Source organism: Ambystoma mexicanum, chromosome 6q (assembly GCF_040938575.1).
Source record: "Ambystoma mexicanum isolate Mex_15411 chromosome 6q, UKY_AmexF1_1, whole genome shotgun sequence".
Lineage (NCBI taxonomy): Eukaryota > Metazoa > Chordata > Amphibia > Caudata > Ambystomatidae > Ambystoma > Ambystoma mexicanum.
In genome coordinates this window covers 714,058,005-714,071,645 of record NC_090937.1, presented here as the reverse complement: position 1 = coordinate 714,071,645, position 13,641 = coordinate 714,058,005, and the positions used below count along the sequence as shown (strand labels likewise).

Sequence of the window (13,641 nt, the reverse complement as noted above, 5' to 3'; positions counted from 1 at the left end):
GAATCAATTTCACCCAGTACCAAGTCAAATACCATTTGTGAAACCATGATTATCACAACATCAGTTCTACCTTTGTGAGGGAATAAAATGGTCTTGATGCCTCTTGAGGAAATGGCCTTCAGGCTTGGGACTTGGGAGAGTACTGTTAATATTCCACTATGATTCAGAGTAAAAAAGCTCTTTTCAAAGCTGCACAAGAGACCCTCAACCTTAGGTCAAATGGTTTAAGGACCCTTAACCGTGTATACTGGTTTTGACCCCAAGCTTAGAGTGGAATAAGGACGGGGAAAGGTGGATGAAAACAGACCCTCCTGTGACCTTTTAATCTCTGCCGCCGTTGTTTGCCACCACTGATCTGGAGGGGGAGGGTGCTCAACGCGGGCAGCCGCTCCTCCAGATTCTACCGAGACTCGGAGTTGTGTGGAGGGCTTAATCAGTGTAAGGTTGATATATGACCTCTCCCCATATTGCATAGTTAAATGAGCAGAATTCCCAGCCCCCACCCAGCACACCTAATTTTTATATAGTGGGTGAGAATGGGTTCCTAAACAAGGAAGGAGGCCAGAGTGAAAGTCTGGAAGGCTACGGTCTTGGGACAGTCCCCCGATGCCCATCTGGAAAGCGTCTAAGGAGACGAAAGGTCACACTGTGATTCGCAGTCTCTTTTGTTGGAGACTGGCACTGTCACTTTGGCGAGCACAGGTGACTCAGGAAGTCCGGCTGAAGCATTTCCGTGGGGGGCTTTGCTGGTGAAAGCAATCGAGTCAAAACACCTGAAATCCGCTTGCATCGCAATGGTCACAGGATTTGGAGAATGGTTCTTTGTTGAAGATCTCCCCCCGGTAAGAGACACTGATTTAAAGAAGGCTTTGACGATAGAGTTGGGAATTTTCATAGGGTCTATGTTCTTTAGGGAAAGTATGCTCTTGTGTTTTTCTTTCAGCGTGAATGCACTTTGTGCTTTACTGACTGTATCAACATGAATCAAGTCTATGACCTTAGGATCCGAGCCCTGACAATTATTTTGTTTGAGTGAGATGGATAGGTCTTTTGTTGGGGCTCCTTGTTTTAACCCGACCTGGGATATGTCAGGGCAGGGGTCAGAATTACCCGTTTGATGTAACACAGGCATTGGTGGCTCTTGAAAGTGATGGACTTTACCCCAAATTAGGTCCACTTTATGGGCCTGTGCCTTAGTGTCCCTTTGTACATTTTCAAATAGGGAAACTAAAGCACTCAAAACATGATTTAGTTTGGTTATCATTGAATCAAAACCCCCTACTACAGGGGACTCTAAAGCTTTTATTACATGTGACAACCTCCTTTACTGAGCTGGTGCAACCGTGGAATCGTAAGAAGTAATGGAATAGTTGGGGTCGGAGTCAGAATCAGTCTTGAGCTTCTGAAAAAAATCGGGGGAGGGTGGTATTAAGAAAGAAATCTTTGTCTTGGCCAGCGTCCAGGACTTCCATTTCATCTGAAGATGTCAGGTCAATGCCTGTTGAATGCGCCATTTGTACGTGGGTCATAATCGGGCCCAGAACATCTTTTGTAAGCTCTTTTGTAAGCCCTGAAGTAGAAGGGTCATAGGAATCCAGCGAGTTCTGATTCACGCATTTAGAAAAAAAAGAGCTTATCAGCTCAGTAGCCTTAAGCTCAGTTGCTTTAGAAATGACTTTCCTAAATCTGTGCGTCCCACTCTCTACATTGTTGTTAATAGTAGCCATGTGGCTTTCAACACCCAGAGAAGAGACTCTTGGGTCAGGTGAGGGAGGGAGAGGCCGGTTTATTGCAAATTGCAGCGTAGCCGAAGCATTCAACTCTTCCGAGTGTGGAATAGGCAGAGTTTTCACACCGCTCCTTAGATCCATATGTTCAAGGAAAGATAAGAAGTTTCTCTCAAGGGGTTCTCTCACAGGAGTTCAAAGGCTGGTTCTTACGACAGTCACCCCTAGGGGAAGAAAATAGGAGGTGAGACAAACGGAGGGGCTCAAAAGCACCGGGCCCGCAGACGCCCCTCTTGAAGTGAGAAGGAAAACAAAAAGCGGCGGATTTACTGCTTCACAGGTAATCCAAGGAAGCAACCATCACCCTCTGTCCTGCTCCCTTCCCACATTGGCTCCTATGCCCATACGCAGGGTGCAGGATGCACTGACCACGTTGGGACCATATGAGTCTGTAGATGGATATAAGGGAGTGTGGGGGAGAATCAGGGGACAGGGGGAAGGCTAATTTCCACAGGATTCAGTGAAAAGCAAAGTTATGGCACTACCAGGTTTATGTTGCCTGGATGTTTCCTGTGGAGTTGGAGAGCACCTGCAGCTGAAACACACCTCAGCAAGAGCGACTATATTTTTCTGAAAACAGGCATTCTTGGGCTGAGCGCAATAAACCAGACCCCGGACAGACATAGGACGAAGCACGGGCTCTCAGCTCACGGGTCTCCGCTTCTCCGCCTTCTCCACCTTCATTCGCCTTCACTCAGAACGTTAGAGGAAGGGCTCTAACAACTTGACAGGAGCATGTCAAGCTGCACTGCAATCGATCCACTCACTTCGCACAGACTCACGGGTTAGCAGCCGCTTCCGACAGCACACAATATGCAATGGACTGCACCCTTTGTGACTTTGGAGGAAAAGAGGTCTTTATTAAATGGTCAAACTCTAACATTGTCACAGAATAGGTCCCAGGGCTCTTACTCTGATCCATAAACTAGGGTACACAATTTGAAGGATAAGGCCATGACCCAAGTTTGTGATTTAAATCAGGTTAATCAGCTAAATATCAAGAAAGGTGAGAAAGGTCGGGGGAGGGGGGGGTTCCGTTACCTTTTAGGATGATCATGTTGTATATCTGAAGCGGGTATTTATGGATCAGGTCTCTCCACCCCTAAATCGTCCTCATATTATGGCAGTCTTCTCAGAAATTCCAAATCTCAGTTTGATATTGAACTGGGCAACATATATTTCTACTCACAAATGATTAGAAACTTGGCTCCGTCAGAGTTGGTTTCTCTTCTTTCACTGGGTTATGAGATAATGCTAAATTTGATCGAAAACAAGTGTACTAGTGAATATTATTGTAACCTAAATGTGTCTATTCATTTGCAACCATTGGAATTGGTGCAGCGTAATCCATTACGTACAAGTATAGGCTCAAATGTTGATTCAGTGCACAACGTATCTGATCAAAACCTTTTGGAAGTGGGTTCCTCATATGATTGGAACTCTATATTAGCTGCCCTACATGGGGGCATATCTGGCAGTTTTTGATTGAAAGAGCCTGTTCCACTTGGCCTCATGGAATTGTAGGGGTCACACCTTTTTGACAAAAGAATACGAGTCTGTAAGGTCATACTCCCTTTTGTGTCTACAGGAGACGTGGCTAACGACAGTGACTTTGGTGGACACTTTTACCATTCTGTCTGTGAATGCCACAGGGTGTCCCTGGGGACGTCCATTGGGGGGAGTTATGTGTGCACTTAACAATGGTATGGGTTTAGCAATGAATAATGTTGAAACAAATAGAAAAGACATTCATATAGAAAAGACATATGGAAAATACATTATCCATACCCATGGTCAAGTCTCCGGGGAGGTGTTGTGCTACATCTTTAAGGTATATTTTAACCCTAAAGTGGGGGATATAGCATCCTTTTTAGATGCTTTGTACGATCTTATGTCAGACTTGTTGAAGGAAGCTGATAGTGTTGTGGTTATTGTCGGGAACCTTAATGTCGAATGTCTTGACCCTTGCAATTATAGGTCAAAGTAAGATATAATGCATTTCTAGTGGCAAAGGAAAGAGGGTCTCTTATTAGAACAGAGTTGAAAAGTTGGGACCTAACTTTGTTAAATGGTAACATAGCAGGCGATAAGCTCCCTCATTTTACATGGAAAAATGGTTTGGCAGAGACTACTTCAGAATATATTTTTGTCTCTGATGATATATAACAGAGATGCTCTAAACTGGAGGTAACAAATATGAACTCAAGTGAGCATGGTCTGTTAGCAGTGTTTTTGGAGGTGGATATTGTTGAAGCTGAAAAGCGAACTGTCAACATTGTGTAGATGTTAATCCATGAGATCAATCATTGGTGTGGAAACCTGGACTAGCGCTATAAAAGTATATTGCAAATGGCAGGAACAGAAAAGGATATGTTGTAAAGTCATCCGTATATGATAGAGTAGTTCAGTAAATATTACAAAATTTGCATGATCCAAAAGTGTGGATCTCCAACCTCTCCAGGGGAAGTACGTTTTAAGCAGAAATATGGAAACGTGCCTTGCAAAGAGCCTTGAAACATTTAAATATGGATATTAGTACCTATAATTTGGAGATTAAGGCTCTAAAACAAAATTATAAAAATTGGGTCCAAAATCATTGCATCTGCCTACATATGGCGGATGCTGAAGTCACGCTTGGCACAATTCTACGAAAAGATGCGCATGCTTTTGGAGGTTGGTCAGGGAACCCGCACTTCAGAGCTTGCTCCAACTCCAACTGCAACTCTGGGAGCCCTATTTCTCTAAACTATATAGTGGGGCTGAGCTTACAAAAGTGAGGCTGAGGATAGGCTCATGTTGTTCTGGCTATATGACTGTTGATTTAGACGTGGTTCTGATGCTTATTATAAAAAGCAAAGCCTCAAATGCCCCAGGCCCAGATGGCCTAGCAAATTCAACACTAAAATCAGTCCTTTATTCTGCTTTTTTAGATATTTTGCAGGCCTTCAACCATGTGAATAGGGCGATACTCTGGGCAAAATTATATAAATTAGGCTGTCCTGGTTAGTATGCTGATTGCATTTAATTAAAACACTGAAGATAAGGTACGCCTAGACCAGAGTGGTTACTGAACTGGATGGATTAAAACCTATTGTGGTTTTTGCAAAGTTTGTGTTTTAGCACCGTTTTTATTTAATTCATATATTAAAGACCTTGGTGATATTTTTGGAAACATTTTAATTAATCCACCCAAACTGGGCAACCTAGAAATAAACCACTTGGCCTATGCAGATGATGTTGTTTTGTTCTCTGTGACTCCCATAGGTTTACAAAGAGCATTGACGGTTACACATGTATATGTTTTCATCGTTGGACCTGCATCTAAATGTACATAAATCGAAGAATTTAATGATACATTATAATAAAATAAGGAAGATACATTTTAATTGGTTTTTGGATAAAGTACATTTGGAGGTGGACCAAAATTGTGAATATTTGGGAGTCATTATAACCGCAAACAGAACATGATTTGGATATCATGAAAAAGAACATTTGGATGACTGCTTCAGAGACAGCAGTCTTTGACAGGAAATTTGGATGTTTTTCTGCGATCCCTTTGCTCAAATTTTACCAAAAAAGACAGTGGGCCTCATTACGAGTTTTTCGTTAGTCGTGCTGGTAAAACCAAAACTCGTGAAATCACTGGCACCCGGCAATGGCCAATTACCGGGGTAGTCCAACCCCGCCGTACCCGGTAATTACCCATTGCCAGGTGCCGGTACCCATTACTCCCATTCGAGCCCCATAGGGCTCAATGGGAATGGGGAGGTCGGATGCACCGGCACCATTCATGAATGGTGACGGTGCATCCGTCGAGTTGTGCTCGCGGGTGCCGGTCTGCCTGCAGACCTGGCGGGCAGAAAGGCACCCGCGAGCACTACTCATAGTTTGCTGGTCCGGTAACAACGATGTTGGTAGCTTACCGGTACCGTTGTTACCGGACCGGCAAACTCATAATGAGCCCCAGTGCCTCGTTTGCTATATGGTGCTGAAACAGGCCTGTTGACAACTGTTTTGGAAATGTTTCAAGCACTTTTCGGAAAAGGCTTTTAATTCTTCCAGAAAGGATCCAAATAGCAGTGTTAAGAAACAAGGTGGGTTAAATCTCACTTGATACTCGTGTAGACTGGAAAAGATACCAGTTGTTGCAATCTGTTTTATTGCCTCCACTAAACTATGCATTCTCTGCTTTAAGATTTGGATTGGTTCAAAAGTCCTGTAAGGCGTCGACTGAGGGGTATCTCTTAACAACCAAATCATTAGGTGTTCATGACATTACAGTGAAGGATCTTCTTACCTCTCCAAAGAGAGTAAAAAAATAAATCTTTGAATATGGTTGGATAACAAATCTGGCCTTAGCTATGCATTACCATCTTTTTTATCATTTTAAATATGAAATTAAAGCCTACCATGGACTACCGTTTTATTTACAAAAGCACCTATCTAGAAAATATAGAGAAAACATGTTGAGGAATGATTGTATTTGTCAGTTTTGTGATAATGAAGTACAGACACTTTTCCATCTTGTGATTGTTTGTAAAGTCCTGTCTGAACTATGTTATGAATTCTTTGGTAGGTTTGTTTATGATGAATGTTTTTTTAAAAGAGAGCAGTTTTGGTCCAAAATTTTAAATAGTCATGAAATTTCGTTGAATATTGCAATTTTAAACGTTTTGGAAATTATTTTCAAATAGATTATTGATTGTATGTGTGAAGGCCTTTTGCTTTTTGATTATGAATTTTATAGTCCAATGATGTTGTTTTGGCTTATCTTGCTTGTAGTGTAATTAAATGTTATTCATAAGGTTTGTTATAAACTATATGCAATTAAATAATAAATAAAGAAGGCTTGTTGGCTTTGCAGAAAAGCCTGTTTACATCTCGCAGCGGAACAGAGCTCCTCAACTGGCCTGCATGCAGTCCTGCCCTTTAATGTGCCATTAATTGCCTGCAATTAATCATTTGTCTTATCTGATAGGTTCTGTATTCCATCTGAGAGGCTCCTAACAGCTAGTTTACCTAGTACGTGGTTGTACACTTACAAGATATTTAAAATTACACAAGAAAGATAACTTTTTCAAAGTTAGTAATTAAGTGTACTACGTTAACGTGGAAAAATCGGAATGCTTTAAAGGGATAGTTAAATATTCTTAAAAGGTTGCACAACAAGCTGGCAGTTTGTGACAAATGTAATCTTTATCCTAGTGACTTTACTAGATAACTTTTTGTGTGTAAAAGAAAGGCTTTTTTGAGGCTTTCATTATTTTTCATTCTGCAACTTCTATTTTTCCTTTCAAGATGTGGAAAATAAAACGATATTTCTTTGGCTTAATATGTTTCAATAACGGTGTACATATTGCAAGGTTACTTTAACTTCAGATGTGAGTAATTTGCAAGTAAACTATCAGAACTCTCAGGGTTCCAGTGGCCAGGCATCCACACCTGTGTTCCGCCCTCTGGATTCTGGACTTTTATTTGTTTATATCCCATTCGAAATGTACACGTCTTACAATTACAAGCATTAACAGGACTGGGCCAGCTTCTCACGCATGGGCCATGGGAAACTTGAGCACTATGCTCTATCAGGCAGTACTATTGTAGGCTTTGAAATCCAAAATGTACATATGTGTAGTGTTCAGGTGCCTAACTTGTAGATTGGGTTAAACCCCCACTTTTACTCTGTAACCAAAGTGTGTGATCGTGGACAAATAATGTAATCTCTTCGTGTCTAGTGGGCTGACTTCAGCAGAGCCAACAATGATGTCCTCCTGTATTGCTACGGTCACCAAAATGGCATGCACCGTCCACAGTATGGCCCCACAGGGGAATGAGTGAAACATTTTGCTTTGCCCGGTTATGCTGTGTTATTCAGTTTCATATAGTACACAGTCCACCACTGTCACGGTTTCCTGGGTTTTCAAGATCTTAAGGAGGTGGGATAGGAGACTAATGCAGAAGCAGAGGAAGGTTGCAATGTTGATGTGTGCATGATGTGAAAAGATATATTTCTCTGTGGTGTGTATATTTTATATATTTTCTGAGTTGTCTGGAGCTGTGGTTAATGTGTGCTCCAGGTTGGCAACTTGTAAATTGTTTATGAGATTATTGTGTCTGTCCGTGTGGTGTTTTAGGATTGTGGGGAGCTGTATTGGTGTATCTGTGGTAGGTTAGTGTGCTCTTTAGGGATTTCTTCGAATGGTGTGCATTCTATTGTGTAATCCTTATTGATTCAGTAAGGAGTTGTATGTCATGATGGGTTGTTTGTTAGGGGGGTGTAGAATGATTTTCAGGTGGTTACTGTTACCATACATTGCTCAACAGACCACCTGATAAGAACTGGGAACAACCTTTTTCACTTTGGAAAAATCACAGTTAGTCATTTATTTGCTTATATCAATGGAAAACATAATTATGGTGCTTAGGCTCTGGTGTTGTGGGGGAAAGGATGACAGGTTTGGGACTTGTGTTCTGGCCTCTGGCTTTTGAGGAGGCAGTATTCCAGGTATGGAGCTTGGGTTCTGGGGGTGGGGCAGCAGAATGGCAGTTATGGGGCCTGGGCTATGTTGGTGGGGTGGCAGGATGCCATGAAGGGGCTTGCACTATGGTGCTGGGGAGGCAGGATGCCAGGTTTGCAGCTTGCGGTCTGGCCTCTGGCTGTTGAGGAGGTAGAATGCCAGGTATCGGACTTGGGCTCTGGTGGTGGGGAGGCAGGATACCAGGTATGAGGCTTGTGTTCTAGCATCTGGCTGTTGTGGAGGCAGGATGATAGGTATGAGGCCAGGGCTTTGGTGGTGGGGACGCAGAATGCCAGGTATGGCATGGCATCTGGGCTCTGGGTGGTGGGGGTGAAAGGATGCCAGGTATGGGAGCTAGGATACCAGGCATGGAGCCTGCGCTCTGCATGGTGGGCATAGAAGGATGCCAGGTAAGTGGCGTGGGTTCTGGTGGTAGGAAGGCAGGATTCCAGCCATGGTGCTTGGGTTCTGGTGGTGGGAAGACAGGATGCCAGGTATGGGGCCTGGGTTCTGGTGGTAGGGCAGCAGGATGCCAGGTATGGGACCTACGCTCTGGAGGAGGGGAGAGGATGACATGAATAGGGCCTGGGCTATGGGTGGTGAGGGGAAGGATGACACTGAGAGAAAGTGTGCAGTGGTCTGCTAGTGGAAGCACTGTCTTTCAGTCTGTTCTAGAAGGTTCTATTGCTTTTGGAAAGCGGGTCGGTGAGCTCATCACTCCACAGAACAGGAGATAAGGCATCTGCTTGAAGCACAGGTATCCTTGCCGGACTGCAGCAGACACTGAAAGCAGCCAAATAAACAGTGGGATAAACTATAATAAACAGTGGGATAAACTATTTGCAACAGGGAGCTCAAGTGAGAAGGAGTCTGTGGCAGGTATGGGGAGTCAGGAAGCAATGAGTAAAGCTCTAGCTCCAAGCCAATCATGATCCCCAGCCTGAGCACGCCCCACCAGTCAGGAGGAAGAGGGGATGCCTTCCTTGAAACTCTGTCCCATCACAACAGCAGGTGCCTATCCCATCAAGTTCTATTCATGGCCCATACAGATTTTTTGCTTGTCTGCCACTGATATCAAAAGTCTGGGAGCACGGCGTGGCACCCTCCACTGGGTCCTAAGCAGGGGTGGATTTGGAACCGAAAGGTGCCCTGGAAATGTTTTTCAAAGTGTCCCCCATATTACACAGTGTGGGCAAGCCCAACCTCTTTCCCATAAGAACATTTGTAAATAAAATAGGTAACCACACAAAAGAGGCCCATAATGCAGAGGCCCATCGGGAATTCTCCAGGGTTCCATTTAGGTCAGTCTCGCCCCGACTACCAGGCCTTGGAGATGTACCTGATGCATATAGCTCTTCCGCCCAGCCGCTAGCTTCCTCTTCCGGTCCTCGGCGGCGGCAGAGTTGATCATCTGCTCGACAGCTGTGCGGTCTGAAACACATTAAAAGAAAGCAAGAATGGTAACGGAAGGATATGAAAAACCGTGACGCAGCTCTGGAGCAAAGGGTTAGGTTATCAATGTCACATGGTCACCTCGTTCACTGGCAATTTTCATCCAAGCTTGAGCTGCCAAACGTGCGTTGGAATCACAAAACAGATGCTGAAACAACAGTGACACAGTGAAGGGTTAATAACTATTTACACATGCTTATAAATAAATACATTTGACTCTCTTATGCCACTAAGAGCCTTCACTGAGTGCAGCGGATGGGTCTTTATTCCTTAAAACACAGCATAGCGGCACGTTATGATAGGCAGCCATTCGGGCAGCTGAAACACTAAGGAGCTCCTTGTGTAAGGCTTTAAGGCCATCCATTCACGTTATGGCTCATTTCCATTGATCCATTCAAGTCACGGCTCATTTTCATTGATTTGTATAGCAGGGAGTTGGGCGGAACGCAATTTACGTTTCCGCTGCCCTCTTCCTCTCCTCCAAACAAACGCTACAGCATATGTCCCGGCATTGACTTTCATGTCAGCGCAAATCCTGTGGATTCCTATGGAGTCTTCCTGATTTTTACACCAGCAAAAAGCAGGCGGATTCCATAGGAATCCATTGTAAGCACTGCCCGCCATGCATACATGGCAGGCGGCGTTCACTCAGTTTGCATAGCGGAATGCAAAAGAGCAACATGCAAGCATGCCGCTGCCTTTTGACACTCCTTATTTGCGCTCCACTCTGCAAATGAGGGAAATGTCTGGCGGGGACAGACCCCCAAATTACAGTGAACTCGAAAATGAGCCCCTAAATAGCCACTGAAAAGCTATTAAGCTCTTTGTCATCAAGATGCAAATGTAGTCAAAACGGGAGTAAAAAGGCAGCAAGAAGGAGAAGATGGATATTTTGCTTTTGCTTTGCGAGAAGACTGACAATATGGGGACAGACGCAAAAGGGGCCTACCTGAGGCTCGAGACCCATTTCAACTGAGAGTTGAAAGTACCTGGCGCCGCCCCTGACGGAACGATACAACTGCCCATGGCTAGAATTACCACAGATCCTGTTCTGAGCTATAAGGAGGGCTGGAGGCGGGCTGAAGACTTCATCAAACATGAACTGACACTAGCTTGAAGTCCACAATAGCCTACATTAATTGCCGTTGATACACGGTATTCCATACATATGGGGACACTGCACTTGCAACAACAAGTTAAATAGATAATTCTCTCACAGGAAAACATGTACAGTTTGTACATTTCAAATGTGCTATGAAATCACAAAAACCCTGCTGACAAGGCATCACATTTAGTATTTTGACCCATCTGACTTAATGAAGCACAATCAATGGAATTGTGTAGGTTTAGTAGCTACAACGTCCAATATTTGTAACCTATATTTATAAAAGTGAGAATATGTGGGTTTGTGGCGTGGCAAAGCGTTGTTCCTTATACAATACCACACCGTTTAACCAATCAGCACCACATTTTGCATAGTTACGTGTTAGGACCATCTGGATATTACTGGCTACATGACATTTGGACACCCCACCCCTTTCCCCAGATTGCAGCAAAAGTCAGAATGTATCGGTTTGTGGGTTGGCGAAGCGTTGTTCCTTATAGAATTCCACACCATTTCACCAACCTGCACCAGATTTTGAAAAGAGACCTGTTAGGACCCTCCGGACATTACAGGCTACATGACATGTGGACACCCCACCCCTTTCCCTGGATTTCAGCACAAGTCAAAATGTGTGGGTTTCTGGCTTGGCAAAGTTTTGTTCCTTATAGAATTCCACACCGTTTCACCAACCTGCACCAGATTTTGAAAAGAGACCCGTTAGGACCCTCCGGACGTTACTGGCTACATAACATTTGAACACCCCACTCCTTTCCCCGGATTTCAGCCCCTTCACACATGAGACGGTTGCCTGAAATCGGCAAAACATCAATGTGGTCATAGAAGGACCGTTCCTCAATTATAGAATGCACGGTTTCTGGGGCATCTGCACTGCAATGCACGGCCACAAACTGCACCACGCCATGGTGAGGCAAGAGCTGGAGGGAGATCACAGTATGTCCCAGTATGCAGCAGCACACCAACTCTTTCCTCTCACCCCGTCTGCTCCGGGCTATGCCAGCCAGCCACACACGCCCATTCTCAGCGCTGTTTTCTACAGAGTGCAAAGCACATCAAGCGTTAAGCGAATCGGAGCAGCGACCTACAGGATCATTGATTTTCAACAATTGATGAGAGTGTTATCATGTCTGTCCACAGAACCTGTTTAGAGAACGGGTATTTTTGCTAGTTAAATATAAAAGCAGAAGCACAGTGTACAGTTGTATGCTTCAACACGAATGGCCGGTAGGTAGAGCCAGGGAGCAATCAGCAAGAACAGTCCAGCAGAGCTTCTTAACCAAGGAGCACTCCCACTACCCTACTCCTTGCGTGCACAAAATGTCTCTTCACTCACGAAGGGCTCCGAGGAGTGAAGCACTATCACACAGTCAATCCTCCTCTGCCAGGTGTTCCCAAGGTGTGAAAGGGCACACATAAGCTGCTTGAAGACTTTTGAAATGCTTTGTGCACATGAAAGCAAACAACCACTCACTTATTTTCCGTACACTACACAAGATTTACTGTACTCTTGAAGAGTGCAGCAATGTGCATGTCTTTGTTCCCAAAGGTCACTTCCTCCAGGCCATTCACACTTAGTACCACATGCCCATAACTTGGCATCCGCAGAACCAAATAGCACAGCTGAATTATGAAGCCAGGCTACGCGTTGGAAGCGATTTTACAGCATGTAGACGGTTTAGTTGTCACTTTGGTGCATTTGGTCCTACAGAACGCTGCTGTTTTATGGTTGTGTGTTCTATTATCACGGGTGAACTTTTCCCACTGCAAGAGTTCGGAGGACCACATTGGACAGCCCATCATCCGCAATAGTTTAAAGGTAAACAGCGTAGAACAGGCCCCATGTTAAAGGAGGATATGTTTTTCTCACTTTTAGGTCTGGCTGATAAAAGTTGTACTCGCTGCCTAGCTAATGAAGATACATAAGAGAAAGGGCTGCGGCGTCAGTCAGCCGCTCGGCCGTGATTACCCAGTGTATCCTGTTCAAAGCTCTGTTCCAGCCATGGCTGCTTTTGCAAGGGTCTAGGAAATGGTTTAAGCTAGCAAAAGAGTAGGTAAATGTTGAGGGCTTACGTTCTGCTTTCATGCTGCCTGGTACATTGCTGGTTTTCACTTTCATGCTGCTAGTTGAACTGTCCACACAGGGGAGAGATTTTGGTTTACTGAATGATGCTTTTAAGTGCATGTTTTCTTTGGATCGACGTTATAATACCGAAAATAAAATAACGAGGATGAAAAAAAAGAATTTATATTAACCGAATTCCGAAAATACATTCTCTTTTTTTTGGCACTTGAATTCCATTTTAAATAAGGGGGAGACCCCTGCAGCGCCCTACATCCACCTGCCTTCATTTATTACCTTGCCCACCCACACCTATTTGTTTGGGAAAAAGGATTAACAAAAAAAAAATCCCATGAACAAAATTCGCCCTTTTTGGCCTCGCTATTTTCAACTTCGTTTGGGGCATTGCCTTTTCTTTCCGTGATGTTTGTACATTGTACAGTCCAATACCACGCACGGCTAACAGGTGGCGCTGTGATGTCTGGCATAAGCAATGCACTGACGGATGTGTTTTATGACCACAACGATGCAACATTGCCCTTCCTCCATCCCATGTTAGAATAGTTGATAATGTTACAAATAAGAGGGAAACGTTCAAAAGAAAGAACAAGCAGGCAACTCCCTGAAAATGAGCAAAATGACTTATGAGTGCCTAGGATTCGCCATTTCTTAAAAGCCCGGAATACAGTGTAAGTCGGTGCTAGG

The 13,641-nt window shown here is 44.1% G+C and overlaps 1 protein-coding gene across 2 annotated transcripts in view; it reads right to left on the bottom strand.

Annotated features, from left to right (window-relative positions):
- The window catches only part of LOC138516246 (uncharacterized), a 342,716-nt gene that overhangs the window by 224,908 nt on the left and 104,167 nt on the right, over positions 1 to 13,641 (bottom strand). For both annotated transcript variants that reach the window (XM_069631229.1, XM_069631230.1), the window contains exons 4-5: positions 9,836 to 9,902; positions 9,642 to 9,733 (exon numbers count right to left, since the gene is read on the bottom strand). In XM_069631229.1, the coding sequence (XP_069487330.1) occupies positions 9,642 to 9,733; positions 9,836 to 9,902 (159 nt within the window). The remainder of the gene's footprint in view (positions 1 to 9,641; positions 9,734 to 9,835; positions 9,903 to 13,641) is intronic.